Genomic DNA, 18,730 nt, shown 5'->3' with positions numbered 1-18,730 from the left:
AAGCCAGCTTTATGTCTGAGTGTAGGGGTGGCCTTATCACACGACAAAGCCAGGTTTATGTCTGATTGTAGGGGTGGCCTTATCACACGACTAAGTCAGGTTTATGTCTGAGTGTAGGGGTGGCCTTATCACACGACAAAGCCAGGTTTATGTCTGATTGTAGGGGTGGCCTTATCACACGACTAAGTCAGGTTTATGTCTGAGTGTAGGGGTGGCCTTATCACACGACAAAGCCAGGTTTATGTCTGAGTGTAGGGGTGGCCTTATCACACGACTAAGTCAGGTTTATGTCTGAGTGTAGGGGTGGCCTTATCACACGACAAAGCCAGGTTTATGTCTGAGTGTAGGGGTGGCCTTATCACACGACTAAGCCAGCTTTATGTCTGATTGTAGGGGTGGCCTTATCACACGACAAAGCGAGCTTTATGTCTGAGTGTAGGGGTGGCCTTATCACACGACTAAGCCAGGTTTATGTCTGAGTGTAGGGGTGGCCTTATCACACGACTAAGCCAGGTTTATGTCCGAGTGTAAGGGTGGCCTTATCACACGACTAAGCCAGGTTTATGTCCGAGTGTAAGGGTGGCCTTATCACACGACTAAGCCAGGTTTATGTCTGAGTGTAGGGGTGGCCTTATCACACGACTAAGCCAGGTTTATGTCTGAGTGTAGGGGTGGCCTTATCACACGACAAAGCCAGGTCAGATCTGAGATGGTGAGCCGAATGGATTACGCGGATAAGAAAGGCTGTGCCTGTAACGACTCAGCTAGTTTACAGTTGCAGCAGACCATGCAAATAGCAGTGCACGCCCAGCCGTAACCTGACAAGTCTTTAGACTGCGTTGTCCCTGGAGGCGTACCCCGTAACAGCATGGTACGTCACAACAAATATAAACAGATTTTTAAAAAACTAAAAACAAAAAACAAAAAAACCCTGTTCTCTCGTGTAAACGAAGACGACAAAGAAACTTACAAAAGTTTCGACCCTAGGGTCTTCTTCTGCTTTCGTCACCACAAGTTTGACAATGAAAAACGTGTGAAACAAATTACGAGTCTTGTTGTGTCTCGTCAACTTGAAAGATACAGTGCGCGCATAGAGACCAAATAACTTTTGTATTCTTTGTTTTTTGTGCTTGAATTATTCATTAAACAGCACTTTTGTTTGTTGGAGAGTGTTCTCTGTCCTGGTTTTGTCCGATTTGCTATGCACGGCCTGGTTTAGACATCGACTAACTTCCAATTCACGTTGTGATCGTGCTGTACATGACAACGTCATATTGTACTCAGCAAACTGGCCTTAATATTTGATAAATAAGGGGTTTCATCGAATAGTCATACATTTACCACAGAACGAACTTTGAAGCAGACGAATTAGACAAAGTTTTATGAGCCTAGTCGCTAGAAAAGCAACACCAACAAAGTTAGGACTCTTAGACCGAACTGGTTGCTAAGGCGTAGATTAAAATTTGTCTTCTGCAAATCTGTACGAGCAATCACTATTTTTTCAAGGGGTAGACAACTCCTAAAACCCAAACCAGAGTGCTGTTCCTTCTGTTGGCATCAGTTCCATTGCTGGGAAATGCAAATTACAATTTCACGCACGTACGGACACACGCATGCACAAACATGCGCACGCTAACACGCACACACTCACAGAAACACACAAACACCCGCACGCACTGAGACAGACCTAAAGTTATATACCGGTAGTTTCAAACACGTAGAACCGCCTTGAGACAGACCTAAAGGTATATACCGGTAGTTTCAAACACGTAGAACCGCCTTGAGACAGACCTAAAGTTATATACCGGTAGTTTCAAACACGTAGAACCGCCTTGAGACAGACCTAAAGTTATATACCGGTAGTTTCAAACACGTAGAACCGCCTTGAGACTGACCTAAAGTTATATACCGGTAGTTTCAAACACGTAGAACCGCCTTGAGACAGACCTAAAGTTATATACCGGTAGTTTCAAACACGTAGAACCGCCTTGAGACAGACCTAAAGTTATATACCGGTAGTTTCAAACACGTAGAACCGCCTTGAGACAGACCTAAAGTTATATACCGGTAGTTTCAAACACGTAGAACCGCCTTGAGACAGACCTAAAGTTATATACCGGTAGTTTCAAACACGTAGAACCGCCTTGAGACAGACCTAAAGTTATATACCGGTAGTTTCAAACACGTAGAACCGCCTTGAGACAGACCTAAAGTTATATACCGGTAGTTTTAAACACGTAGAACCGCCTTGAGACAGACCTAAAGTTATATACCGGTAGTTTCAAACACGTAGAACCGCCTTGAGACAGACCTAAAGTTATATACCGGTAGTTTCAAACACGTAGAACCGCCTTGAAAACTGAGAAAGGAAACATAGTTCAATCTCTCCCGGATAGCCAATTAGGTTAAAGGGACATACTAAACCAACAACCGAACAACACACGCACGTAAGCAGGCATACCCGAACGTACACAAACACAAACAGAGAGTAACTAACACACACACACACACACACACACACACACACACACACACACACACACTTTAACACACAAACACACACACACTTTAATGCACAAACACACACTCACACGCACACACACACAAACACACACACACACATTTTATCAGAACAGATTATTTTTATTTCAGAACAGAAGCTGTATTACATCTCTAACCACTAAAAAAATTGAATTAAACAATCGAATTGTTTCAAATTTACCGATGCTGATGAACAAAGTGTGGGTGTTACTACGTGTGTGTGTGTGTGTGTCTGCCTGTGTGAATGTTTGTTGGTGCTCGTGTAAAAGCGTGTGTGTGTGTGTGTGTGTGTGAGTGTGTCTGTGTGTGTCTGTGTGAGTGTGGGTGTTACTACGTGTGTGTGTGTGCGTCTGCCTGTGTGAGTGTTTGTTGGTGCTCGTGTAAGAGCGTGTGTGTGTGTGTCTGTGTGTGTCTGTGTGTGTGTGTCTGTGTGTGTGTGTGTGTTTGCGTTATGTGTTGCATACAAGTTCAATCTCACATTACAGCTGACGTGCAAAACACAAAAAAACCCAGTATTTTTTGTTACAAACTTTTGACGACAAGACATAGTATTCCCTGAAACAACAACAACCACAACCACAATACTGCCAACAGTAACAAGAAGAACATAAATATTTGACAAACGTTTTGGATGGGGGGTGGGGAGGTGGGTGGTAATTGGGATAAAACTTTTAGACAGTCAGCGTTCGCCTATAAATGATAATGAAAAACAAACAATTTTTGAAACCAAAGAAGAAAAAGCTAACTGGGGCCGTTGGAAAACCCAATAACCAACTGAATGCACTACCCTAATTTGGGATGAGGGAAGGGGGTTTGGAATGAAGGTATTTAAATCTCAAACATAAATAGCATACACACAAAAACTAAACTGCGTGGGGGAAAACTGTTAACAAATTTGAACGTACAAGAAACAGGACACACACAAAAAAAGAAACAAACACACACAAAATAATAAATACAGCAACAAATAATATAAGAAACAAACTGTTCAACAAACACACGTTGGATACAAACAATTGACATTTCAAATACACGTAGACAGCAAGGCGACCACAAGCCAGAGTAGAGTGTTCACCACATTTGCCACTGTCACATTTGCCTCATCTGAAAATAAAAAGAGTTTTTCAACAACAACAACAACAACAACAACAACAACAACAACAACAAAGTCGCGTAAGGCGAAATTACTACATTTTGTCAAGCTGTCGAACCGTCACGGGATGAAACTGAACGCACTGTATTTTTTCACCAAGACAGTACAGCTTCGTCAATCCCCGTGTGAAGGAAATCGCTCACCTCCCACGTGCAAAACGTAGTGATATTGACACGCCAGATTAGCGCGGTAGCGTATTGTGCTAAGCAGGAAAGCGCGCTTTTCTGTATTCTTGTTAACTTTCCGAGCTTGTTTTGAATCCAACCTATCATATCTATATGTTTTTGGAATTGGGAAATGATAAAGAATAAGATGAAATCATTTTTGGATCGATTTCTTAAATTTTAATCGTAAGATTAATTAATCTATTTTCGGTAATTGTGATCACATTTTAAGAGTAAACATGACATATGTATATATTTTTAGATTCAGAATGTGATAAAAAATACGATGCAATCAATTTTAAATCTGTTTGCGAAAAATCGATTTTAATGACAACTTTAATGAGCAAACTCATTAATTAATTTGTAAGCCTTCAAGCTGAAATGCAATACCAAAGTCCGGGCTTCGTCGAAGATTACTTGACCAAAATTTAAAAATGAGAGCGTGACAGTGCCGCCTCAACTTTCACGAAAAGCCGGATATGACGTCATCAAAGACATTTATCAAAAAAATGAAAATAATTTCTGGAGATACCATACTCAGGATCTCTCATGTCAAGTTTCATGAAGATCGGTCCAGTAGTTTTCTCTGAATTGCTCTACACACACACACACACACACACATACACCACACCCTCGTCTCGATTCCCCCCTCTACGTTAAAACATTTAGTCAAAACTTGACTAAATGTAACAACAACAAAAGCAGCAGCAACAACATTGACTACGGTTATGATGAAAGCACTGTGATTCTAATTCGACTTTAAAATTCCTAGTTGTTAAACTGAAATATGTTGTATCTGTGAAAACCAACGTTGAAATCACAATACGTGCTTTTCATGCTTCGAGAAAAGTTGCCAGACTAAGATAAGCGTTCTAGCATAATCATAAACCATTAAAATCTTAGGTCTTTTGAAACTCTACTGTCACCGTCCAAAGAATGCAAGCACACACACACACACACACACACACACACACACACACATACATTTACACACAGACACACATATACACACACACACACACACACACACACACACACACACACACACGAGAGATAGGGGGAAAAAGAGAGATAGAGGGAGAGAGAGTGAGGGGAGAAGACAGAGAGAGAGACAATGACAATGACAATGACAATTCTTTATTTTACGAGGGTAACAGAATAAGCATTGGTATACTTTTTTGCATTTGGCCCTCGCCCTAAAGAGGGACTAAATCTACTATAATAACTACTACTACATACATACATAATTAGTGAAACATTATAAGTTTATGTACATAAGCGCATTATATGAAAAATAGTAGTTTATAAATGTTCATGACAAGATGCAATGCAACAATTTTCAAGTCAATTAGAGTCAGAATACTATGCAGTAGTACTTCAACTCTGCAAGACAATGGATATTATGCAGAACATCATAATTTCGTGAACAAAACAATAAATCAAAAGTGAGTGACTGTGTCCCAAAGGACATAACAATCAAGAATATACTATTTTCATTAAATGGGATATATATTTGTTTTTGAAAGAATCTGTGCTGGTAGCTTCCCGTAAGGCATTCGGAAGAGCGTTCCAGAGACAGCCACCGGAATAAACTAGACTAGACTTAAATAAGTCTATCCTAGGAAGAGGAGTGTTAAATTTCATAAGGTGGGGTGAATTCTTCAAAGTTAACAGAACTTTGAACAAATGGTTTGGGGTAGAGTTTCGGATTAATTCTATGCATAAAGATTCCTTTTTTAAAAAGCAGTCTTGATTTTAGAGGTAAGATCCCTAAATACGAATACGAATACTTTATTATCTCATACAGAGAAATTTCAGTGTGGTGCACATTAAAAGACAAAACAAATAATAAGACAACAGATAAAAATACCATACGAAGCATACTACACTCGCGCACGCATATGTACACTAACAGGAATAGTAACATGATTCCAAATAGGTTAATTGCCGTCAGCTTTAGCTAAAAGTTTAACGCTAAAAACTATCATTATCACAGGACTAGATATGTCATTGAACAATATTTATCACAGGACTAGTCATTCGAGGGTTATCACACTCAGCATAAGGGTGCACATCAAAGAGTATAAAAAATATTCATCACAAAAATCAGTGCATATGTTCACCGGCACACATACTAGTTTTAATTATCTTAGGTATGTAGTCTAACTCTGTGAGGGTAGTGTGCTTTGGTAATACTACTTTTAGCGCTCTTTTATGTAATCTGTTACGTGGTTTTAAGGAATTTTCACTTGCTGAGTCCCATAGAGTGGATGCGTAATCAATAACAGATTGAATATGAGCAATGAAGAATAACTTTCTGGTGTGGCAGTTCAGGAAGTGTTTAATTCTAGATAAGAGATACACTTTCTGTGACACCACTTTACTAAGTTGCTCTATGTGGGTTGATCAAGACAAGTTGTTATCAATATTAACACCCAGCAGTTTGTAATGGTAGACTTTTTCCACTATTTCACCATCTATCAGCTGAAAAAATATTCTGGCGTTTTTGTCTTGTTGTTATGACAATATATTTGGTTTTATTTGGGTTAACAGACATATGGTTTAGTTCAGTGCACTTTGTCAACTGGTTCAAACTCCTTTGAAGGGATTCTGATAAGCGAGTTAAGTTTGTGTTGCTGGAGTGAATTGTGGTTTGTTTGTTTGTTTGCTTAACGCCCAGCCGACCACGAAGGGCCATATCAGGGCGGTGCTGCTTTGACATATAACGTGCGCCACACACAAGACAGAAGTCGCAGCACAGGCTTCATGTCTCACCCAGTCACATTATTCTGACACCGGAACAACCAGTCCTAGCACTAACCCCACAATACCAGACGCCAGGCGGAGCAGTCACTAGATTGCCAATTTTAAAGTCTTAGGTATGACCCGACCCACGAACTCCCGATCACGGGGCGGACGCCTTCCCACTTGTCTAGGCCAACCGTGCCGGTTTTTTAATATGTAGGGGGAGGTCATTAATGTATATATAGAGAAGAGGAGGGGTCCTAAAAATCGATCCTTGTGGTACACCGTATTTCACTTCTTGCATGCTCGACGCCGAGGCGTTTGTTAGTACAGTTTGTTGTCTGCCGGTGAGAAATGAACTAATACGTTTGACAGTTTCGATTCCGACGCCATACAATGCGAATTTTCTCAGTAATAACGTGTGATCAATAACGTGAGAGAAAGACAGACAGACAGACAGACAAGCAGACAGACAGACAGACAGACAGACAGACAGACAGACAGACTAACTGACTGACAAACTGGCAGACATAGACTGAGAGAGAGAGAGAGAGAGAGAGAGAGAGAGAGAGAGAGAGAGAGAGAGAGAGAGAGAGAGAGAGAGAGAGAGAGAGAGAGAGAGAGAGAGAGAGAGAGAGACCGACAGACAGACCGGCAGACACTTACTGTAGTTCAAACCTGCGTAAAAGAAAACATAAAACAGAATTATCAAATGGTTAGTTGAGGAAACAGGCTTTTCAATACAGCATGATTACATATGCGGATATTATTTTGAATATTTCACAAGAAGCTTACTTTAAACACGTGCTTTACTCATAGATATCGGACAAAATCACGCAGCAGTCAAACAGATCTATAAAGAATGGGAAAACAATTTACAATCAAGCGAAACCATCACCAGCAACTATTACCAAACATCTAAAACGAACCTTTTAAATCCTAAAATCGAAGCAATTGAAATTTAAGAAAGCAAGCACCTGAGAGAGAGAGAGAGAGAGAGAGAGAGAGAGAGAGAGAGAGAGAGAGAGAGAGAGAGAGAGAGAGAGAGAGAGAGAGACAGACAGACAGACAGAGAGAGAGAGAGACAGACAGAGAGAGGGAGGGAGACAGAGACAGAGACAGACAGAGAGAAAGAGATACTTAATTACCTCCCGGATTTCCACCTGAAAAGAACAACAACAGCCAAATACAGCATTAGTTGCCTGTGTGTATCTTCCTATCAACAGTCAGTAAATCTTCATAAGAAGTGCAAAAGTATCCGAGAAGATACCGTTTGGAACAAGTAAATAAAGGTGTCTCAACACAAATCTTAACACCCATGTAAAATGCTTAATCCTTAACCCTAACAGAACATCAAATCAAATCAAATCAAATCAAATTAACTTTATTATTTGTGTGCATTCCTGAAGTTTGAATTATGGCAGTACGTCACTTTAAATTCTCCCCCCCCCCACCCCCACCACCACCACATAAGTTAATCCCTAACAGAGTAGTCTAGATGTTAACATTTGTAGTCATTGTATTCCCTCAAATGAAAATCACAGACTTACGTTTACAACGCCATTCTAAAGCATACACCAAGGTTTGAGAAATTTTGAACAGTTTTGAAAAATTGCACTTCCCACAACGTAACAGCTTTTTAACCCCTAACCCTCTTCACCCAATCCCATCTCCCATCTAACCCCTAACCCTCTTCACCCAATCCCATCTCCCATCTAACCCCTAACCCTCTTCACCCAATCCCATCTCCCATCTAACCCCTAACCCTCTTCACCCAATCCCATCTCCCATCTAACTCCCTAACCTGTGTGTGTTATCTCTAGCTCTTTGACTATGGTCATCTTAAGATCAAAGGAACGACATTTTCTGTACATCATCTAATTTTCATGTGTTTGTACTTGTGCTCATACCATTCAATGCCCATTATGTACACGAACTAGCGAATCTTTCGTTTTGTCAATAACCAAACATTCAATAAATTAACCTTTCTCGAATGTTCATTCTTGATTTTGGAACTCTGACAAACAAAGGGAAGTAAGCACTCTAAATGCAGACGACATGTGTAATAGAGTAAGAGAGACTTATTCGGAAACAGTCTCCTGGCACCTGAAAAAAAAACAAGCATTGGAACAAACAAGCGACTTTCATCATCTTTGGTTTTGGGACGTAAGTCGTCTTTCTGTTTTGAATGTTTGATTGATTTATTTGTAACTAAACGATTGTGATCGTGACTCACTGTCTCCGGCGCACGAGACTCTGAGAAGATCAACGGTGCTGTCAAAGGCATTGACTCGTGTTTGGGGCACTGTACACACTGTCGCTTTCATCAGGAAACAGTTGATCGTCTGCTGCAGGTATCTATCGTTGGGAAGAGACATAAACGGGGACATTGCATTCACAAATGTATCATAGGGTACTGTTGATAATGTCTTTGGCACACTGCTAATTTAAAGTAACAACTCATGACAATTATGACAAAATGTATTATTTTGAAGTTCATTGAGCAACATTTACTTTGGAGATTGGGTGTTTGACAATGCTATAAGAAGCTATACACATTCCTCTATTACTGAAATTACCTCAGAGCGCTGGCACCATAACTCTAAAGTTATAATGTGTAGGACACTGCAGAAAAGAAAACAAACGTAAAAAGTTGATTCAGCCAGTTTCAAAGGTGTGTTTAATTATCTACGACCGCATTCGCTTTTTTGATCTTGGTTACAAAACAACGTCATCTTCATCTTCTCAAGACATTATAAGATGTGTGGAAGCTCGTTGTCAGACCAGCTTTTCGTCGGTCCGAGGGGAGCATTGTCGTCCTCTGTTTCATCTTTATCGCCCATTCCCTTCTTGACTTTTTCACATATGAACATTATTGTTGTTGTTACCCAGCTTGTTATGAACGAAATCTCGTGAAAATGATGAAAAATGTACCCTTTCTAACCCGTAATGACGGAATGGAAGCCCGTACTCACATAATTATCGGGGATTTTCAAGACATTCCCTGCAGGTTCGATCGTGTCATCAGCTGACGGTATTTATCACTCACCTGCACCAGAAGTGCGTGTTAAGCAGCTGACTGTAGATCACGGTGGGGGGTCCTCCCAGCGTGTCGATGCCAGGTATGAGAGCGTACTCTGTGGTGGCCAGACATTGGGTCAAGGAGAAACACGGCGCCACGTACGGGTTGACCACTGCAATCAAACTATGTCCTTCATTCTTGATTGCTGATTTGGGCAATCCACCCACCGGAAGTTTAAGAGAGTCATTGGCGTTACAGTTTCCCTCCCCGTGACAGATTTCGACAGCTGTGCCAAAACGTTCAGTGATTTGAAATAAATTTGGGCGTTTTATCGACAACTGACTGACGCGAAACGACACCTCTTACCTTGTGTAGGCAAACATTTACGAAGGTAGAACAACAACTTTTTAGAATATCACTTAAACCTTTTAATACAAATAGTAGTAACCGTCTTGAACTCATTTTTCTCTTAAACACTAAATGAAAGTTGCTTTGATTTGTTTTGATATTAAAAAAACGTCTACCATTGGCCGCTCATCCAGACTATACCCCGTAATGAAAAACGAGTGAGGAAATAATTTCTTTTCACTTTGACTAGATTTTGTTTTAAAGCAAGCTTGACAGTTTAGTAATTCAAATGTCTTGGTGATGCTTAATTCTAATCATATCTATTGCAAACCAGTGGTTCATTAAGTTGCGGATGAGAAACATAAACAACACACGTACCAGTACATACGTCAGCGAGGACGTCTGTAAGAGCGTCGAACGTCACAATTGTCTCATTGACGTCACACTTCGTTCGTGTTTGTGACAAACACGTCATCTCAGCAGACTGCGCACTGGAAGCAAATTCAGGAGGTAGACGAATCAATACTCAATAGATTAGTTAAAATAACTCATGGCACAAGTGATTGGGATATTGAGGCCGACTAAATTGGTTGCTGTTTTGGAAGGGACAGTTTATGTGCATATGAGTGTGTATGTGTCTCTGCTGTGTTGTAATGTCTGTGTGCGAGTGTGTGTGTAGAAGGGGTGGAAGGGGGGAGCTGTTTTGAGGGGTTGCTATGCTTTTTTCTCAGCACATTTTAAGCAGTCCTTGGTATCATCTTTCTCTAAAGGTGCAACGTTCGGTAATTCTGCCCAGTGGCGGCAAAGCCCATGCTTGACAGTTTCAACAAACGTTGGCGTTACGTCGACTGCCCACGCCAGACAACATCCCCGTGTGTTCTTTTGCAACCAGGGCACGCAGAAATAACCACACAGGCATCCTCATGCCTCCTCCTCCTTCTTGCAAAAACAAAACAAAAACATGAAATGCCACGGGACGGACACGGGTCCACTTTACGTGAAGACTCAGAGACGGTATCCATGTCCTACACGCGTTTCACCCCTGTGTCACGTAAAAGACCTCGGTCATTCTGCCGGAAGTGCTGGTGGCTGATCTTACATAAACACGCACACAACCGGGTAGCGCCTCTTTTGTTGCTGCTAGCTTTCCACTGAGAGGAAGCTATCCGGATGTCCCAGCGAAGGGATACTAAAGGAATTGAAATAAAAATTAATTAAACGCAATTTTAAAGCTTTGTTTTACCTGCAGTCTTTAGGTCCATCACTGTTGGCGTTAAGACAGGCACTGACGGCAGTCTGGCACTGTTGGGTCACACCGGCATCTGCACGATTAGGTCCCCTCATGCAGTTATTTGTTTAATAAACATGGATAACAAGACAGTCAGGCGGTCGGCAGAACAAAGAAAATGAAAAAGAAAAGGAAGAAGAAGACAACAACAACAACAACAACAACAACAACAACAACAACAACAACAACATAAATAACAACAGTGACAACAACAATACTGAGGGCCCAAAGGGTTTAAAATCGTGATCGTGATTGGCGTTTTTGACCTTTCTGTGACCGTGATTGCCGAAATTTCCATTCCTGTGATCGTGATGGGACTTTGCCTGTGATCCGTGATGACAAAAAAATCAAGTCTCGTGATCGTGATCGTCATTTGTTTTCGTGATCGTGATGGGCGTTATTGCAAAGCATTTTATTTTCAACGTACATTTTTCACAGCTGTATCACTCTATGATCCTCTATTCGTCAAGGAGCCAATCCTGATTGAAGGAAAGCAACAACACATTCAGAAATATGATTTTGACAGCGATTGCTTCCCTTTAAGAGAACTAATCACACACAAAAAAGAGATCCAATCAGAAGGCAAATTGCAAAAGTCTGCCAAACTTCATCCAATGGAAGGGCTTCGTGCTAAAGCCTTTTGAGTGCATTCAGTCAAATTCGAATTCGAAGATCAAAAATGGCATGCAGCGGTACTGTCATCGAACCTCTGTTATATTTTGTGGATTCAAACCAGACCAAAGAAGGCGGCGAGAATGCCTTCCTTGATGGAAAGGTCAGGCTACGGGTCTGTCTTTCCGAAGACGAAATTTCAAGGTATGTTGATCTATTCAGGGCCGGACTAGGTAAGTACTAGGGGGGGGGGGGGGGGGGGGGTTACAGATGGCGGTCCAGGGGGCCCTTGGTGGGGGTGAAGCTGAACGTTTTTTGATGTTTCTGGAGGGAAAGGAAGCCTCTCCTTGAACGAAAAACGTGAATTCGACAGCAAGCTGTATAGGCAATGAAGAAGAATTGAGATTGTAAGGACTCATACCTCTCATCACAAAAATCGTTGAAGAAAAGTCTTTCGAAAGGGGGTGAGAGGTGCTATTTCTCCTCGGATTTCATTATGATCCAGATGCAACCCCCCCACCCCCTCCCTCCCCCACAAAAAACAAAAAAAGCGTTTGGGAGGTACGTATGCTAAAGCCAGGGGGGGGGGGTTGCGCAACCCCTGTAACCCCCCTCCCCCCCTAGTCCGGCCCTATCTATGTTGCTCTATGACCGTTCTGAATGTAGGCAAAGATCTTGAAATTTGTTCAAGATCTTTGAGTTTGATTGAGATCATTGACATTGTCGACATTGCCACGTCCGGCTGTCACTCGCTCAGTGTAACCTCGACTGGCTCGAGTCTGATCGAACCTGCGTGTAGCCAAAACCGAAACTAGAAATGTGTTTTTCATCCCAGCAACGTGGACACGCTTGGCATAGATTCTAATTGTCGCTTCTTTGCATTAGGCTTGGATTTATTTTAGCGCCTGTAAACTTATCAACAATGGGTTAAATTCAGGAACTATGGCGGGGAGACGTGCCAGTTTGGGTCACTTGATCCTCATGTCAAAGTCGATCAAAGTCATGTTCGTTGGGGATTTTGTTATTATAGACTCTACCATTACACATACATGTACTTTAATTTCAATCCACCCAATAGTTTTTGAGAAAATGGGTTTAAAAGATTTAGCTCTGGAAATGTGAAATTGTGCAAGTATATATATTCATGTGTGTGAGTGAGGGTGTGGGAGTTGAATGTGTATGAGTGCAGGGGCGGATTACTAACTTTAAAAGAAATAATGAGTGGCTGCTGACACCAGTTGATCATGTTTAAAATCAAGGATAAGCCATAAATTGTTCATAAAATAGCTAAAACTCTTGCCCATGTACCCCACAAGGTCTACCCCTAGACCCCAGGTTGTAACACCCACCCACCCCTCTGGCTTAACTGCTCCGCACCTGGAGTGTATATTCCTGTGAGTGTCTGTATGAGAGAGAGCGAGAGAAAAAACAATGAAAACAACATTCTTGTTACTGATTACAAATCATGATATGTATTTCTATGTGTGTATGAAAGAGAATTAAAAAAATATACTGTTCAAAAAAAGAAACGCATAGTTGCTACTTGCCAAATTTGTTTTATTTGTCGAAAAAATTAACAGAAAATCCAATATTTAGATTATTTGTTTGAAATTTGGTATGGACACAGTTGAATGCACACACAGTTCATTTGCATCTTCAAATCAATCAGTCAATCAATACGATTGGGTGCCGAGGCTGTCAAGTCAGTAGGGGGTGTGACTGCCTTGAGCAGCAACAACTGCCCGGCACCTTCTGGGCATGGACTGGATCAGATGCCGGATATCTTGCTGTGGGATGGTGTCCCACTCCTCCTGAAGTGCCTGCAATAGAACGCGGTGATTTGCCGGCGCTTCTTCTCGCCTGCGCACACGTCTGTCCAATTCATCCCAGAGGTGTTCTATCGGGTTCATGTCTGGCGACATGGATGGCCAGGGAAGCACCTGGACATGGTGGTCGGTGAGGAACTGGGTGGTGAGTCGTGCTGTGTGCGGGCGAGCGTTGTCCTGCTGGAATATGGCATCCTGGTCAGCCAGAAGAGGAAGGGCGTGTGGGCGCAGAATTTCCTCCACGTATCGCTGGGCAGTTATGCGCCCTTGGACGTGCACCAGGGTGCTCCTTCCAGCGGTATTGATCGCCCCCCACACCATGACGCCTCCACCACCATGAACGGGTGCCTCATCCACACAGTTGGGCGCGTAACGTTCGTTTACTCTCCGGTAGACCCTCCTCCGACCATCATGTCGCTGGAGCAGGAAGTAGGACTCGTCGCTGAACCACACGTGTCTCCAGTGATTCCGGACGGTCCAGCGAAGGTGCTGGTTGCCCCACTGCACTCGGTTCTGGCGATGGCGGCGGGTGAGGACAGCTCCTCTGTGAGGTCTGCGAGCTCTCAAACCAGCTTCATGCAGGCGGTTCCGCACGGTCTGGTCCGATAATCGGTGTGGCCCGGGGAGAGCCTGGACAGAAGATGAGGCCGACAGGAAACGATTCCGGAGGTGGCGGAGCCGTATGAAGCGGTCGTGAGCAGCAGTTGTCGCCCTTGGTCTTCCTGCTCGTGGCAAGTCAGCAACGGAGCCAGTGGCTTGAAACCTGACCCACAGTCTACCGATGGTGCTCTGGGACACGTGGAAGTGCCTGGCGATTGCACTTGGACTTTGGCCTGCTTGTAAACGACCCAATGCAATTTGGCGGTCTTCTCTGCTCAGTCGGGCCATCTTTCGTCGCTGAATTGTCGTCTGATTTCTTTGTGGCGAACAATCCGCTTTTATGGGTTTTGGAAGACATGGTGAGAGCTCAATATTCCCCGAGTTTCACGAGATTACACTGAAGCATGACGAGTGGTCATGCCAAATGAGCAATTTTGACATTGTAGCCACTGATAACGCATGCGTCACGTGCAGAGCTCACTTGTGGCAATGGACGAAAGGTCGACGACCAGATAAACATTTTCTGCAGTTTGGTGGATATCCTTGTAGCCATATAAATAAATTAACCAAATATTACAAGCTATGCGTTTCTTTTTTTGAACAGTATAATAAAAAAAGTGCAATAGTTGTTACTTTGTGTTGAATCCAGAGGAGCGAATAACTGTGTGGTTGTGTTTACTTTGACACGTGCTTTCTGTACCTGCAACTTTTACCGTGACCGTGATTTGCCACTGGTGTTCGTGATCGTGAAAACAAAAATCAAGGTAACTGTGATCGTGAAAGCTAAAATTTCCCTTCCCGTGATCGTGATGATACCCCCCCTTTGGGGCCACAATAATGACAGCAAAGTGCATGTAATGAAAACACAAGAGAACTTGAATAGGCCCTACTTTGAGTCATCCCCTATGCTCATGTCCCTCTACCACCACCAACACACACCCACACACACATACACACACACCAACACACACCCACACACACATACACACACACCAACACACACACACACCAACACACACACACACACACACACACACACACCAACACACACCAACACACACACACACACCAACACACACACCCACACACCCACACACACACATCCTCACCCACACACACACCAACACACACCCACACACACATCCATACACACACCCACCCACACACACATCCACACACCCACACACACACACACACACCCACACACACACCAACACACACCCACACACACACACACACACACCACACACACACACACACACCAACACACACACCACACACACACACACACCAACACACACCCACACACACACACATCCTCACCCACACACACACCAACACACACACATACATACTCACACACCCACACACACACACCAACACACATACACACACACACACCCACACACACATACACCCACACACACACACGCACACAAACACACACACACCAACACACACATCCACACACACACACCCACACACACACACACACACACACACACCTACCTTCTCCACTACAGGTCTCGGTCAGCCAGCCCCGCTGAGCCTGTATCGCTGTCTGTGCGTACTGGGGGAACGCGCACGTCACGTTGTTTCTCAGGAAACAGTCGATCGTCTGCTGCGTGTACCTGATTAAAATGGAGGCATTTTGAAAGATGTTCTTCTGTGTGGTGTTTCATGATCATCAGAGGCCAATGTAGGTAATGCTTTTGAAGAGTAAATGATAAGGGGGAGACGCGTAATGAGAAGGCAGGGAATGTAAAGCTGTTAAATAGATTACCATGAGATTTAAACGAAAAGACGCACACACACACCCTCCCATACACGCACACACACACCCTCCCATACACGCACACACACACCCTCTCATACACACACACACACCCTCCCATACACGCACACACACACCCTACCATACACGCACACACACACCCTCCCTTACACGCACACACACACCCTACCATACACGCACACACACACCCTCCCATACACGCACACACACACCCTCCCATACACACACACACACACTCTCATACACGCACACACACACCCTCCCATACACGCACACACACCCTCTCCCATACACACACACACACTCTCATACACGCACACACACACCCTCCCATACACGCACACACACCCTCCCATACACGCACACACACACCCTCCCATACACGCACACACACACCCTCCCATACACGCACACACACACCCTCCTATAAACGCACACACACACACCCTCCCATACACGCATACACACACCCTCCCATACACACACACACCCTCCCATAAACGCACACACACACCCTCCCATACACACACACACACACACCCTCCCATACACGCACACACACACCCTCCCATACACGTACACACACCCTCCCATTAACGCACACACACCCTCCCATACACACACACACCCTCCCATACACACACACACACACACCCTCCCATAAACGCACACACACACCCTCCCATACACACACACACACACACCCTCCCATACACGCACACACACACCCTCCCATACACGCACACACACCCTCCTATTAACGCACACACACACCCTCCCATACACACACACACACCCTCCCATACACACACACACACCCTCCCATACACGCACACACACCCTCCCATACACACACACACCCTCCCATAAACGCACACACACCCTCCCATAAACGCACACACACACACCCTCCCATAAACGCACACACACACCCTCCCATACACGCACACACACACCCTCCCATACACACACACACACCCTCCCATACACACACACACACCCTCCCATACACGCACACACACGCCCTCCCATACACACACACACACACCCTCCCATACACGCACACACACACACACCCTCCCATACACACACACACACACCCTCCCATACACACACACACCCTCCCATACACGCACACACACACCGTCCCATACACACACACACACACCCTCCCATACACACACACCCTCCCACACACACACACACCCTCCCATACACGCACACACACACACCCTCCCATACACGCACACACACACCCTCCCATACACGCACACACACACCCTCCCATACACACACACACACTCCCATACACATACACCCTCCCATATACGCACACACACCCCCTCCCATACACGCACACACACACCCTCCCATACACACACACACACCCTCCCATACACACACACACACCCTCCCATACACACACACCCTCCCATACACGCACACACACACACCCTCCCATACACACACACACACCCTCCCATACACACACACACACACCCTCCCATACACGCACACACACACCCTCCCATACACACACACACCCTCCCATACACGCACACACACACCCTCCCATACACGCACACACACCCTCCCATACACGCACACACACCCTCCCATACACGCACACACACCCTCCCATACACGCACACACACCCTCCCATACACGCACACACACCCTCCCATACACACACACACACACACTCCCATACACACACACCCTCCCATACACGCACACACACACCCTCCCAAACACGCACACACACACCCTCCCATACACGCACACACACCCTCCCATACACGCACACACACACACCCTCCCACACACACACACACACTCCCATACACACACACCCTCCCATACACGCACACACACACCCTCCCATACACGCACACACACCCTCTCCCATACACACACACACCCTCCCATACACACACACACACACACTCTCCCATACACACACACCCTCCCATACACGCACACACACACCCTCCCATACACACACACACACACACTCCCATACACACACACCCTCCCATACACGCACACACACACCCTCCCAAACACGCACACACACACCCTCCCATACACGCACACACACCCTCCCATACACGCACACACACACACCCTCCCACACACACACACACACTCCCATACACACACACCCTCCCATACACGCACACACACCCTCTCCCATACACACACACACCCTCCCATACACACACACACACACACTCTCCCATACACACACACCCTCCCATACACGCACACACACACCCTCCCATACACACACACACACACTCCCATACACACACACCCTCCCATACACACACACCCTCCCATACACACACACACACTCCCATACACACACACCCTCCCATACACACACACCCTCCCATACACACACACACACACTCCCATACACACACACCTTCCCATACACACACACCCTCCCATACACACACACACACACTCCCATACACACACACCCTCCCATACACACACACACCCTCCCATACACACACACAACGCGTGCACTGACCTAGACTGAACTGCTTAAGGGCAGAATACACCTGCGCAGTTTCAGCGGCACAGACGACGCACTGCCTATTATTTATGCCGCGATAGGGATTAT

General features: G+C 44.6%; 1 protein-coding gene across 1 annotated transcript in view; it reads right to left on the bottom strand.

Annotated features, from left to right (window-relative positions):
* Positions 1–2,637: 2,637 nt before the first annotated feature.
* Positions 2,638–18,730, bottom strand: part of LOC138970398 (uncharacterized) — a 24,311-nt gene continuing 8,218 nt past the window's right edge. Inside the window, exons 6-13 of the mRNA XM_070342844.1 lie at positions 15,809–15,930; positions 11,217–11,295; positions 10,352–10,464; positions 9,653–9,797; positions 8,840–8,961; positions 7,752–7,766; positions 7,270–7,281; positions 2,638–3,645 (exon numbers count right to left, since the gene is read on the bottom strand). Of these exons, the coding sequence (XP_070198945.1) occupies positions 3,566–3,645; positions 7,270–7,281; positions 7,752–7,766; positions 8,840–8,961; positions 9,653–9,797; positions 10,352–10,464; positions 11,217–11,295; positions 15,809–15,930 (688 nt within the window). The 3' untranslated portion in view covers positions 2,638–3,565. The remainder of the gene's footprint in view (positions 3,646–7,269; positions 7,282–7,751; positions 7,767–8,839; positions 8,962–9,652; positions 9,798–10,351; positions 10,465–11,216; positions 11,296–15,808; positions 15,931–18,730) is intronic.

This window comes from Littorina saxatilis, linkage group LG7 (genome assembly GCF_037325665.1).
Source record: "Littorina saxatilis isolate snail1 linkage group LG7, US_GU_Lsax_2.0, whole genome shotgun sequence".
Classification (NCBI taxonomy): domain Eukaryota; kingdom Metazoa; phylum Mollusca; class Gastropoda; order Littorinimorpha; family Littorinidae; genus Littorina; species Littorina saxatilis.
The sequence above is the reverse complement of the archived record's forward strand: the minus strand, read 5'-3'. Positions and strand labels throughout refer to the sequence as shown.